Below are 12,183 nucleotides of genomic sequence, written 5' to 3' on the forward strand. Positions count from 1 at the left end.
CGCAAGGCTCTGCAGACTCGGGCTCTGCCGTTTGGGACTGGCTTCAGCTACATGGGTCTTGGTGGGGCTCCTGGGGCCTGGCTCTGCCCTCCGGGACTGGCTATGGCTACACTGACTCTTAGGGTCTAGGCTGGCTCTTTGGAACTGGTGTCAGCGTTTGGGACTGGATTCTGCTCTTTGGCCTTGACTAGGCTAGGTCCATGAAAACCAAACCGAGAGAATAAGGAGAGAAGACAGGTCTGAGAAAAGTGAGAGAATGAGAAAAGTGAGAGGTGAGAGAAAATTGAGAGGATGAGGAGAGAGAAATGACAGAAAATTCACCTTCTTTTCCTTTTAAAAAGAGGTTTTTATTGCTTTTGGTCCACAGTTGGTATTTCACATTATCTCTTGGTCCCAGGGCTCCTGGGTGGGGCTGGTCCCAGGGAGGGCCTCCTAGTGGGGGTCCCTGTGCAGTACTTGGCGGGGGAGAGGGGACAATCATGGAAGAGGTGGGGGTCTGGCTTTGCCTCAACCACTCAGAACTCTATTGTCCTGTCTGCCCGTTTCCTCATGGGTGCCCTGTGAGGGTCCTGGGGAAATGCAGTCCCTCACAGCCCTCTCCCCAGGAACTTCCTTCCTTCCCACCGCAACCCCCCCCCCAAAAAAAAATTACTTTTGTTAAAACTGCCTGAAACTTCTGTTGGTACAGAAACCACAAACTGATCAGCAGAAAAAAGAGAAGAGGGGCAGAAGCAACCGGAAGCATTTGGGGCCAGTTTCCCTCCCTGCACAGGTTTCTCCCTCTCCCCACCTCCCCCCCGCTTGGCCCTAAGCCTGCTGGGAAATTTGCTACCTGGGTGTGCCCTAGCAGGGACCCCCATCCTATATGCATTTGGCTCTGGCTTTCACAGACCCTCAACTTAAACACATAGAAAAACAAGATGAAAACGTAGAAAACCCCCAAATTCCCGACGGGACGATGGCGTGAGGAGACACTCTGCAAGGATGGGGCCTCAGTAGCCCGCCTCCTCTTGGTAGTACGGAGGGTACTCCGGGGCCTTCCCTGGGCTTGGGCAGTCGCCAACTGACCCTGGAGCCCCGTCAGCCATTGGGCCTTGTGGGCAGTACTTGGGGTCGTATATCTGCCGGCCCAGGCCAAAGACCTGGCCGCTCTGGTTGGCACCCTGTGTGTAGCCCATCTGCAGAGACATGGAGGAATTGTCACACTTGTCGGTCCCCAGCTTGGTGTCATAGATGTGCCGCCGGGTCCCAGGAGCCGTCATGCCCACCTGGAGAGGGAAGAGAGAGCATCAGGATGGGAGGGACGAGGGAAACGTAAGGCCCCAAAATTTCCACCCCATCTCCCATCTCCCTTTACAGTCACAGGACACACTCCTCTGCGTCCTTCCAAGCCCGGCTCAGACACCCTCCGTTCTGACCCTGCTGAGATGATTCATTACCCCTCTCCTTTGGAACCAGGGGTGGTTGGGTCCAGCTCTCCTGTCAGTCAGGAAGCTTCTAGTCTGGAGCCAGGGCCTCCTGAAAACCCGACGGCTCCAAAACCCCCATCACATGTGACACAGCAGGAAAAGTGAGAACCACAGGGTCTAAACATTTCAGAGTTGAATGGGCCTCAGGTCAATCCCTTGAGGGAAACTGAGGCACAGGGCTAGGTTGAAACTTCCTTGGGGACACATAGTAAGCTGAGGCAGAGACAGAGAAGGCAGGAGGGAAGCCCAGGTGGGGGCGTGCCTGAGGGGGACTGGGTGAGGCCCACCTGGCTGGCACACTTGTTGGTGCCCATTTGCAGGCTGATGGTTGAGTGGTCCATGGGTGGCAGGATATGGTTCTTGGGGTCGTACAGATGCCTTCTTGTACCATAGGCCGTCATGCCTGACTGGCTGGCACACTTGTTGGTACCCATCTGCAGAAAGACGGGCAGGAGAGGTCAGGCTGCCCGAAACTCCAGAGGCCCCTGAGCGGGACAGGGCTGGGTCACAGCATCTCCCCTACCCCCGATGGGCCCTGGTGCCCACCTGGAGCCCGATGACACACTGGCCCGCCTTCATGGTGGCGTCATCAAAGTTCCGCTCCTGCTTCTCCGAGTACTTGATGCCAATGTCCACGCCACTCTGCAGCCCCTTAGTCTTGGCCTGGAGGGAAGGGGGGCTGGGAGTATCAGGGAGGGGCAGCCTGGACTCCTGAGCCAGTCCCAGAGTGTGTGACCCTGGAGGAGGATTGGGCTGCAGCCTGTCCCCTTCGCCTGCTGCCCAATGACTTAGGCGTCAGAGTCAGAGGTCCTGTTGGCCCCCAGCCTTCCTATTGCTCAGGCCAAGCATTCTGGGGGTCTCATCTTTCATCACCTTCTACCCAACTCTCACGTGGAAACTTGCCCCTGGCTCCTCCCTGATCTCCCCGTCCCCGGTCCTCCTGGGGCAGCCCTTGAAAACACCACTCAGATCACCATTCCTGACATGAGAGCTCCTCCCTATTCCTACATCAGGGCCTTGCTATTCCTTCCTCTGGAAACACTGTTCCAACCTACCCTGGTCTTTAAGGGTCACTAGACCCCACACATTGGTCTAATTCTTTTTTTTTTTTTTAATATATTTTTATTGATTTCAGAGGAGAGGGAGAGAGATAGAAACATTACTGATGAGAGAGAATCATTGATCGGCTGCCTCCTGCATGCCCCCTACTGGGGATCGAGCCTGCAACCCGGGTATGTGTCCTTGACCAGAATCAAACCCAGGACCCTTCAGTCCGCAGGCCAACGCTCAATCCACTGAGCCAAACCAGCCAGGGCTGGTCTAATTCTTTCTTCTTCCTCCAGGCATGTCTCACAATCTATGACTTATAGCTTATAAGAAAACTAGAGGCCTAGTGCACGAAATTCATGCGGGGAGGTGGGGGGCCTCAGCCTGGCCTGCACCTTCTAGCAGTCTGGGAGCCCTTGTGGGGGATGTCCAACTGCCACGGAGGCAGGAGAGACTCCCACCACCACTGCTGCCAGCCTTGAGTCTGGCTCAGAGCTTCTGGCTGAGTGGCGCGCCCCCTGTGGGAGTGCAGACCATGGGGGGGGGGGGGGCAGCTCTTGTGTTGAGCGTCTGCCCCCTGGTGGTCAGTGCACAACATAGCAACTGGTCATTCTGCCATTTGGTCATTTTGCATATTAGCATTTTATTATATAGGATGACTTGAAGAGGGAACCCTCTTGTAAACTCTAGTCTCTGGGTGCTGAGGAGATGTGCTTGGCCGAATGGTAACAAATGGTTCAAACTCCAGTGAGGATGTGGATGGTGGGGAGGCTGTGCCTGAGCGGGGGTGGGCTGCACCTGGCCAGGGGGCATATGGGAAAGCTCTGTAGCTTCCTCTCAATTTTGGTGTGAACCTAAAACTACTCTAAAACAGAAAGTTTTGCCCTGGTCAGTGTTTCTCAGTGGTTGGGGCATCACCTGTGCACCAAAGGGTCTTGGGTCCAATCCCCAGTCATGGGTACATATCTAGGTTGCAGGTTCAATCCCTGGCCCCGGTCAACCAATTGATGTGTCTCTCTCACATCAATAGTTCTCTTTCTCTCTCTCCCCACCTCCCTCCCTTCCACTCTCTCTAAAAATCAATGAAAAAATATCCTTGTTGATGATTAACAAAAAATACAAAAAAATTAAAAATTTTAAATATAAAGACTTTTTAAACAAACAAAAATATTTTTGGTTTACAGTGTGCTTCCTCCCTCAGACTGTGAGCCCAAGAAGGGGTAGACTGTGTCTGTCAGCGTCTTTAATCTGTACCGTCTGCTGTGTGGCTTTGGGCAAGTTGCTGCCCCTCTCTGGGCCTCACCTTCCCTGCCAGAGCCAGAAGAGACACCTGCACCTGTGTCATGTTTCCACTCTCAAACAGGTCATTGGCCTCGAACAGGTCCACAGGGTTCATGCCGTAGCTGACCATGGCCTTGATGAAGTTGGAGAGGTTTTCTAGCTGGGAGGAGACACAAAAGGGGCTGTGAGAGGACCTCAGACGGCCTACAGGTCAGATGGGGTCCCCCAGCCCCATCCTTACTGTACCCGACAGTCCCTCACCTGGTGCCAGTTTTGCATGGAGCGGTTGATCTTGGGGACTGAGCCCGGCTGCAGCTTATTCATGAGTCTGGGGGAGGGAAAGCATGGGTGGGGAGGAATCAGGACCCTCCATTAGCATAGGTGAACCTGGAGCTCACAGACCCAAGAGGCTAATTCTCCTCTTAGCCACTTTCCTTGTCAACCTCACTGCTTCTTTCTGGGCCTTAGTTTCCCCTCTTGCAATGTCATCTTCACCCACAAAGCAAAGATGCTAAAGAGTGACAATAACGGGTGTTGGGAGCATAATCCAGAAGCCCTGATTTCTGGGAGTGAATCTGAGAATTTCCATTCAAATGTGCAAACCACAGAATGTCTGAACTACAGCTGAGTAGGATGCAGCAGAGAAAGGCCTCCGGAAACTTTAGAGGCTCTCCCATGAAAGGAAGGGCATAAGACAAGGATGCTTCCTGCTAGAGATCCTCAACAAAGCAATCGCACACACACACAAAGGGAAAGACACAGACTCATCGAGGGAAGAGCAAGCAAGCTTCCAACGGCAAGGGGAGCACGACCACACTGTGCAGGACATTCCGGATGACAAGCCTGTGCCAACACCCACACTCACGTGCACAGGATAATTCCATCCTTCAGACCCTTCTGGAAGTCGGGACCAATAGACAGGCCTGTGAGTCCCTCGATCCAGCCTCGGAGCTCCGCCTCCTTCTGAGGGTCATACTTGGACAGAAGCTGCAGGAGCAGAGGGCATAAGATTGGGATGAGGACACACCCAGCAGACGTTGTCTGAAGCTGCTGATGGGGTGAGGCTGGCGGCTCCATAGGAAGGAGACGGAGGGGTCTGGCCGGCCACGCACTATGGAGCTGTGTCCCATCAGCAGGGACACTCACAGGCACAGATAAACCACCCTCCACAGACGCGCTCCTCTCTCTCACTGACAAACTTTGGCTCTAATCCACTTCCAATGGTGCCAAACCCTCATCTCCTGCTCTACCTGCACTAGAGACAAACCCTTCTGTTCCCACTTCCTGTCTCTGGACTTGCCTGTTCTGGACATTTCACATCAATGGAATCGCACACTATGCGGCCTTTTGTGCCTGGCTTCTCTCACTAGTAGCATGTGTTCAAGGTCTATCCATCCATGTTGTAGCGTGTCAGTGCCTCATTCCTTTCCACGGCTGAGTAATATTCCACTGTGTGGATGGACCACATTGTGTGTATCCATTGACCAGTTGATGGGCATTTAAGCCGCTTCCATCTCTTGGCCATTGTGAATCCTGCTGCTGTGAATATCCATGTACAGGTTTTCTGAAACACCTATTTTAATTAGTTTGGGAACATATCTAGGAGTGGAATTGATGGGTCATGTGGTGATTCTGTTTAACTTACTGAGGGACCACCAAGCCATTCTCTGTGCCTAGCACTGGCCATACCAGCTACTGGCTCAGGGCCTTTGCATGTGCTGTCACTTTTGACTTAGATGTTTGCATGGCTGGGTCCCTACCTTCCATCTAGTCACAGCTTGAAGGTCACCTCTTTGGAGAGGAGTTCCCTGACCACTAGCTATGACGGCCCTCCTCTGGTACCCCTCTCTCCCTGGCCCTGCCTCCTTATTTTCTTTCTGTCTTTTTTTTTTAATGTTTTATTGATTTTTTACAGAGAGGAAGGGAGAGGGATAGAAACATTGATCAGCTGCCTCCTGCACATCTTCTACTGGGGATGTGCCCGCAACCAAGATACACGCCCTTGACTGGACTCGAACCTGGGACCCCCCAGTCCGCAGGCCGACGCTCTATCCACTGAGCCATACCGGTTAGGGCTTCCTTCTGTCTTTTATCTCCACCTTCTGTTATAATATAGCTTCTTGCTTATGATGCATCCCCCGCCCCCCTCGAGCTTTGCTGACCAGCTTAGTGCTGTCCTGGATAAATGTGCTCCTGGTCCCCCATCACACACACACACACACACACACACACACACACACACACACACCCCGTTTCCAGCGGCAGCATCCCAGAACACTGACGGCTGAGAAAGTCAGAATGGCTGAAGCCCAGGGCAGCCCCAAGAAGTCGGGAGACCCAGGCCAAAACGGGCAGAGTTGGTCAGCCCCAGGGCAGCTCCTTGGGGGTGGTAGAAAGCTGAGTCCAGCCCCCGTTCAGGACCAGACTGTCCCACTGGGTGAGTTTTCTACCCCAGACCCCCCTGCCCACCTTTACTCACAGATCCCCACGGGGGAGGCCCTTTCTTTTCCTCTCCTCCCATCCCCCAGGGGACTGAAACCTTGTGCAGACCTAATTCCTACTCGGCTCTGCCCCAACTCCCCCATGATTTCTCTTCCCTGTACCTCAGTTTCCCATCAGTGTCTGGAATGGTTTGGATAGGGCTCTCCTGAACCCTGGCCTGCCTCCTGGTAACTGCATAGAAACCCTCGGGATACGATATGGAATCACCCGCCCAGAGCCCGGGGGAGACAAAGGCAGGAGGCTGATCGGCTAACCCGATCCGCTTGGCCCACCCCTCGGGCTGCAGTCTCCTGGTTCCCAGGGCTGGGGGAGCAGCCCAGCCCAGATGAAGCTTTGTTCAGCTGGAGGAATGAGCAGGGTCACGTCCTGATGGCTGAGCCTGAGGCAGATGGGCTGGTCTGGATGCCTGGAACGCCTGCCCAGCTGGGACCCGTCCATGACGGCTCAAGGGGGCCAGGGTCCTGGGCAAAGGCGCCTGGCCCTCCCCACAGTGGCCTGAAGCATTCTTCACCACCGCAAACTGCCAGGAATGCAGCCACCGCCTTCTGCGCAATCTGCTAAATTGGGACCAGCTGTTCCCAATGGTCTAAAAGTCAGTCACCCGGCCCAGAATCAAGTGGCCAGAGCTGCTCAGAGGGACACAAGGGACAACCGCCTGCCTCAGGCCAATCAGCTGGGGGTAAACTGAGGCACGCGGGCCAGACAGAGGTCTCTGGGTCTCCCCTGTCTTAGGTAGCTGGAAAAGTGGGCAGGGCCTGGGCTCCAAGCCATAGGAAGAGGGACAAGCGACCGTGGCAAGCTGGTCGGTGGCCAACTCACACTCCAAACTTACAAACTGAGGCCTGACTTCAGGGAGCCTCTGACCTTACCGGCCCATGCAGGTATCAACCTGCCCCTGTCTCACTCCATCTCCGAAGCTTCCCGGTTCTCACACACTTCCTGGGATAAACGCCAGGTCCAGGAGGACCAGTGGCCGTCAGGCGCTGGATGCAACAGGTCTGGTTCTAGTCCTGACTCTGCTGTTTGCAAGCTGTGTGGTCCTGGGCAGCTCTGAGCCCTGTGTGCAAACTGGGGCCTTGAAACTGCCTTGGGCGTGTGGGACAGCATGCACAGGCAGCCTGTCAACGTTCCCTGCTCACTCTATGGGACTATTGCTGGAGGGGGGATTCTTGGGGGCCGGGGGGGGGGGGGGGGGGCGGCGCAGAGCCAGCTGAGTGACCATTCTCTATCTCATGGCTTCCTAAGCTTCAGCTTCCCCTTTTGTCAAAGGGATGAAGGGAGGCTCCAAGGAGCCCGCTGGAGGCAATGGAGAATTCTCCCTCCTGTCACAGGTCCTAGGGTGCCAACTGCAGGCCCCCGTCCGGGGCTGGCCGGACTCAGCATGCCCAGGCAGGCTTCCTTCCCAGATGTCTGGTGAGAGGATGTATGTGTGTGTGTGTGGGGGGGGGTGAGCGCTCCTCAGCTGGAAAGGCCCTTGCTTATCAGGCCTGAGACCTCCCCATGGATCTGGGTCACCCCCTGTGCTCCCCCTTCCCGAGATGGGCCCGGCTGTGTGACCCTCCAAAAGTGTCTGCCCCTCTCTGAGCCAGAACCACAGGAGTTTTCTTAAAAAGTGTCTCCCACTGGCCCCACCCCGTGTTTCTAGGTTACGAAACACACATGTTAGGGGACCGGGGCGCCGTGTGGACCCCTCTGCTGTTCCTTTGTCAGACTTGTCAGACGGAGACAAAGAGAACATACAAGGGAACAGCCCAAGCAGGCGGCCTCCTCCTCCAGCAACTTCCCCTTGTCCTCCTCCCAGGTGTGAGAGGTTGGGAAATTCCTGTGGGGGTGGCCACACCCTAATTAAAAAGACACCTGGTCCACCCGCTTCCCCTCCTACAGCTTGTGCGGCCCCCAAACAGACGTGTGGCCAGGGGAGGAGGGGCTGCCGGGGTCCTCCCGGAGCCTCAGTTTTCCCTCGGCTGCAGCGCTGGAAGGGCCCGGGGCTGGGGAGGAGGGTCAGACCCAGCCGCTCCCCGACGCTGGGCAGTGCCAGGTCGCAGACCTCTCTGCTCCCCCGGAGCTGAGGGAGTCTCGGCGGGCGCCCCCAGAACCGGGATGTTGGGGACGAGGAGGGCCACTTTCATCCCAGGTCTCAGAGCCACTGCGCCCAGACGTCGGGGAGCCTAGACGGCGCAGGATCCCCGGGGCGCCCCTCACTCACCCGGTTCTTGACCTCAGCCGAGAGCCCGTACGAGGGCCCCTTGTTGAACTGCGTGGTGCTCATGCCGGCGGCGGCTGCGACGGCGGGACCGGACCTGGCGGGCGCGCCGGCGGGACGCGCGGTCCGCCCCCGCCCCCGCCGCTGATTGGCCCCCGGCGCCCTTGCCCTTATAAGGCCGGGATGCGCCGGATTCCTGCGGCCGCGGACTTCCTGACTCCGTCCGCCGCGCCTACGCCCGCCCCGCGGACGCCTCGTTCCCGGGAGTCCCGAAGGGAAACTGAGGGAGGGAGGGGCGGGGGCTTTCGACTGCCAGGGCATGGCACGCCCGCCCTCTCCCTGCTGCGGGGCCAGTAAGTGGCTCCCGCACCCTTTCTCGGCCTCAGTTTCCCTTTCTGCAGCGATGGCAGACAGGGGATTGTTGGATGGAACCCTAGTTCCCTTGGTGCACGAGTGAGGACTCCTCCCTGCCACTTAGAAGCACCTCCCAATTTAGCCTCCCTCCCGGAACTCCACAGCTGGGTGGTGGACAAGGGAACTAGAGGAGTCCTCAGAGGAAGGGGCCATTGGAGATGGGGCTCTGATGGATGAGTAGGAGTTTGCCAGTCCAAAAGGGATTCGTGTCCCTGGCAGAAAAAAGAAAAAAGGTGCAAAGGACTAGAGCAGTGGTTCTCAACCTTCTGGCCCTTTAAATACAGTTCCTCATGTTGTGACCCAACCATAGAATTATATTCGTTGCTACTTCATAACTGTAATGTTGCTACTGTTATGAATCGTCATGTAAATATCTGATATGCAGGATGGTCTTAGGCGACCCCTGGGAAAGGGTCGTTCGACGGCCAAAGGGGTCTTGACCCACAGGTTGAGAACCGCTGGACTAGAGGGACCATCAGCGAGCATGTAGAGATCAATCAGATAGATTGGGGGATGGGGGATGAGAAGGGACCTTGAATTCTGGGCTGAGGAATGATGGGGGGTGGAGGGGTGTATGAAATAGCAGAGAGTTGAAGTCAGGAGATGTCTTGGGGTTAAGGCCGAGGCTACCAAGCTACCAGACCAGGCACACAGTTGGTGCTCAATAGGTGATGTTTGCTTGTAAGATAAACCAATAAATTAATAAATAACAGAATAAATTAATTCACTTATTCAGTAATTTGTTCATTCATCAAAAGTTCCCTGACACGGCTCTGGGCCAGTTCCTTGCTAGGCAATCCTGGCTTCCAGGAGACCTTAGCTCCTGCCCATCCTTGGGAAGACAGAGCCAGGCACCACGTCCCCTGTCCCATGTGAACAAGCACAGTACAGAAAAAGGGGCCTGGGGTGGAGGAACCTGGAAGGGAAGTCAAGGCTCCACTGGCTGGACGGATCAAGGAAAGGTGCACATAAGAGGAGACATGAGATGGGGTTCTGAAGCATGTATAGGAGTTTGACACATGTGACAAGTGGCTGGTTGGACTCTGTGAGGGCTCAGAAATGACTTACCGATGCCCCTTCCCTGGCGAGCACTCATCGCTGGCCCACCACTCTCTTGATGTTTGCTTCCTCTTTCTCTGCCTGTCATTCTCCCATTCCATCCATCTGAAGACGCCTTTCTTCAGGGTTCAAGTCCTAGCTGGATGGTCTTGGGCGGGGGGGGGGGGGGGGAGGGAGGAGGGTCCTTCCCTTCTGGGTCTCAGTTTCATCATCTGTGAAATGGGGACCAGTGAAAGTGGGAGGCTCAACAATGAGGCAATGCAACTCAGGATGGGAACAGTGCAGTTTCTTGGTGTCTAGGTGGGAGCTGGGAGGGTGGTAGGGGCATGGGGTGTTCAGGTAGATTCCATGCAGGTCCTGTTGGGCAAGATGTGGCCCCAGGGCACTCTGGAGGCACTATGAAGAGGTCTCAAGCCAGCCTGCAGAGGTCAGTGGCTGCTGGCAACATGGCCATGGGTTTCCTTGCCCTGGCCTGGCCCCTGGTGCTTGTCCGGGGGGCCAACACTTACTCCCTAGGGATACCATCTGAGTTGGGGGTCTCTGAGAAGTTGCATGTGACCCCCACCTATGCCTACAGCCCTGTGTCCAACTCATGCCAGTCCAGGCAGGCATACTCACAGGACAGCAGCCCGCCCATATCCTGGGGTGCTGGGTCCCCCTACAGCATTTCTATTAGGGGGGGCGGGGGGGCCTCCTCAGCGCTGGCCGGGAGCTGAAACAGAAACAAGCAGACTGAGCCTAGATGGCTCCAAACCCTAGAAGCACCTGCCAGCCTGTGCGCCTGCTGGAGACCCGGGCAAGCCCTGCAAAAACCACCCAGCCTCAGTCTCCCATCTGTGAAATGGTCTGCTTCCCAGGCATTAATATTCACCACACGCCCCCAAATATGCCTGGGACATTGTGCCACATAAGAGCTGGGCACCTTAGCCCTGGCCAGTGTGGCTTCGTTGATTGAGCATTGTCCCCTACACCGAGGTCACCGGTTTGATTCCCGGTCAGGGCACATGGCCGGTTGCAGGTTCGCTCCCCAGTAGGGGGCATGCAAGAGGCAGCTGAGGGATGTTTCTCTCATAGATGTTTCTAGTTGTGTTTGAGTGGGAAACACGCCAGATTTCAAAGACGTGGTCCAGAAAAAGGTGTCACAAACTTCATTCATCATTTTTCATATTGATCACATGCTAAAATGATCATATTTTTGAGATATAGAGTGATGTGAAACATATTACAAAACTGTTCTTTTTTTTTTTTTTTTTTTTTTTTTTTACAAAACTGTTCTTAATTCTACTAGAAAGTTGAAAATTATGTGTGTGGTTTGTCTTTTCTTTCTACTGGCTGGGGCTGTTTGGACCCATAGGCAAATCCAGATATTGCCTTTTTTTTTTTTTTTGGTGACCCATGAGCTAAGAATAGGTATTACATTTTTAAGTGGTTGAAAGAATTTTTTTTAAAAAATATATTTTATTGATTTTTTACAGAGAGGAAGGGAGAGGGATAGAGAGTTAGAAACATCGATCAGCTGCCTCCTGCACGCCCCCTACTGGGGATGTGCCTGCAACGAAGGTACATGCCTTTGACCGGAATCTAACCTGGGACCTTTCAGTCTACAGGCTGGCGCTCTATCCACTGAGCCAAGCCAGTCAGGGCGTTGAAAGAATTTTTTTTAAGTATATTTTTATTAATTTAAGAGAGGAAGAGATAGAAACATCAATGATGAGAGAGAATCATCAATCGGCTGCCTCCTGCACACTCACCACTGGGAATTGAGCCCAAAACCTGGGCATATGCTCTGGGAATCGAACTGTGACTTTCTGGTTTATAGGTCAGTGCTCAACCACTGAACCACACCAGCTGGGTGGAAATAATTTTTTACAAAATACTATTACACAAAGCTTGGAAATCACAAACTTTTTAAATTTCAGTGTCCCACCCCCCAAAAATACAAAAAAAGAAAGCCAAAACTAACTAACTAAAATAAATAAATTTCGGTGTCCAAAGTTTTATTGGTGCCCAGCTAGTTGGCTTATTGACTGTTCACCTTCAGCATTAACCGCTATTGCAGAACTGGGTGGTCTCTGGACTGCAGAGTTGAAATACTGACTCTCTGGCCTTTTACAGCTACGTTTGCCAACCCTTGGTCTAGGCTCTTGAGTCTCCCAGAACCCTAGAAATCCAGACTCAGACCTCCCAGACTTGACATCCTGGGGTTCC

General features: G+C 54.4%; 1 protein-coding gene across 1 annotated transcript; it reads right to left on the minus strand.

Moving 5' to 3' along the window:
* Positions 1–322: 322 nt before the first annotated feature.
* Positions 323–8,665, minus strand: CNN2 (calponin 2). The gene is made up of 7 exons (XM_059697400.1): positions 8,506–8,665; positions 4,663–4,784; positions 4,059–4,125; positions 3,820–3,957; positions 2,016–2,132; positions 1,757–1,903; positions 323–1,268 (listed from the first exon to the last, which is right to left on the minus strand). The coding sequence occupies exons 1-7, from the start codon at positions 8,566–8,568 to the stop codon at positions 993–995; spliced, it is 930 nt and encodes a 309-aa protein (XP_059553383.1). The 5' UTR covers positions 8,569–8,665; the 3' UTR covers positions 323–992.
* Positions 8,666–12,183: the final 3,518 nt, after the last annotated feature.

This window comes from Myotis daubentonii, chromosome 5, assembly GCF_963259705.1.
Source record: "Myotis daubentonii chromosome 5, mMyoDau2.1, whole genome shotgun sequence".
In the NCBI taxonomy this organism is placed as follows: Eukaryota; Metazoa; Chordata; class Mammalia; order Chiroptera; family Vespertilionidae; genus Myotis; species Myotis daubentonii.

Excerpts from the sequence above, each read along its gene's own strand:
- CNN2 (XM_059697400.1), bottom strand. The coding sequence starts at position 8,568 with ATGAGCACCACGCAGTTCAACAAGGGGCCCTCGTACGGGCTCTCGGCT. Across the intron at positions 3,958-4,058 it reads CCATGCAAAACTGGCACCAG|CTAGAAAACCTCTCCAACTT; the intron begins GTGAGGGACTGT and ends GTCTCCTCCCAG. Across the intron at positions 1,904-2,015 it reads AGTGTGTCATCGGGCTCCAG|ATGGGTACCAACAAGTGTGC; the intron begins GTGGGCACCAGG and ends GTCTTTCTGCAG.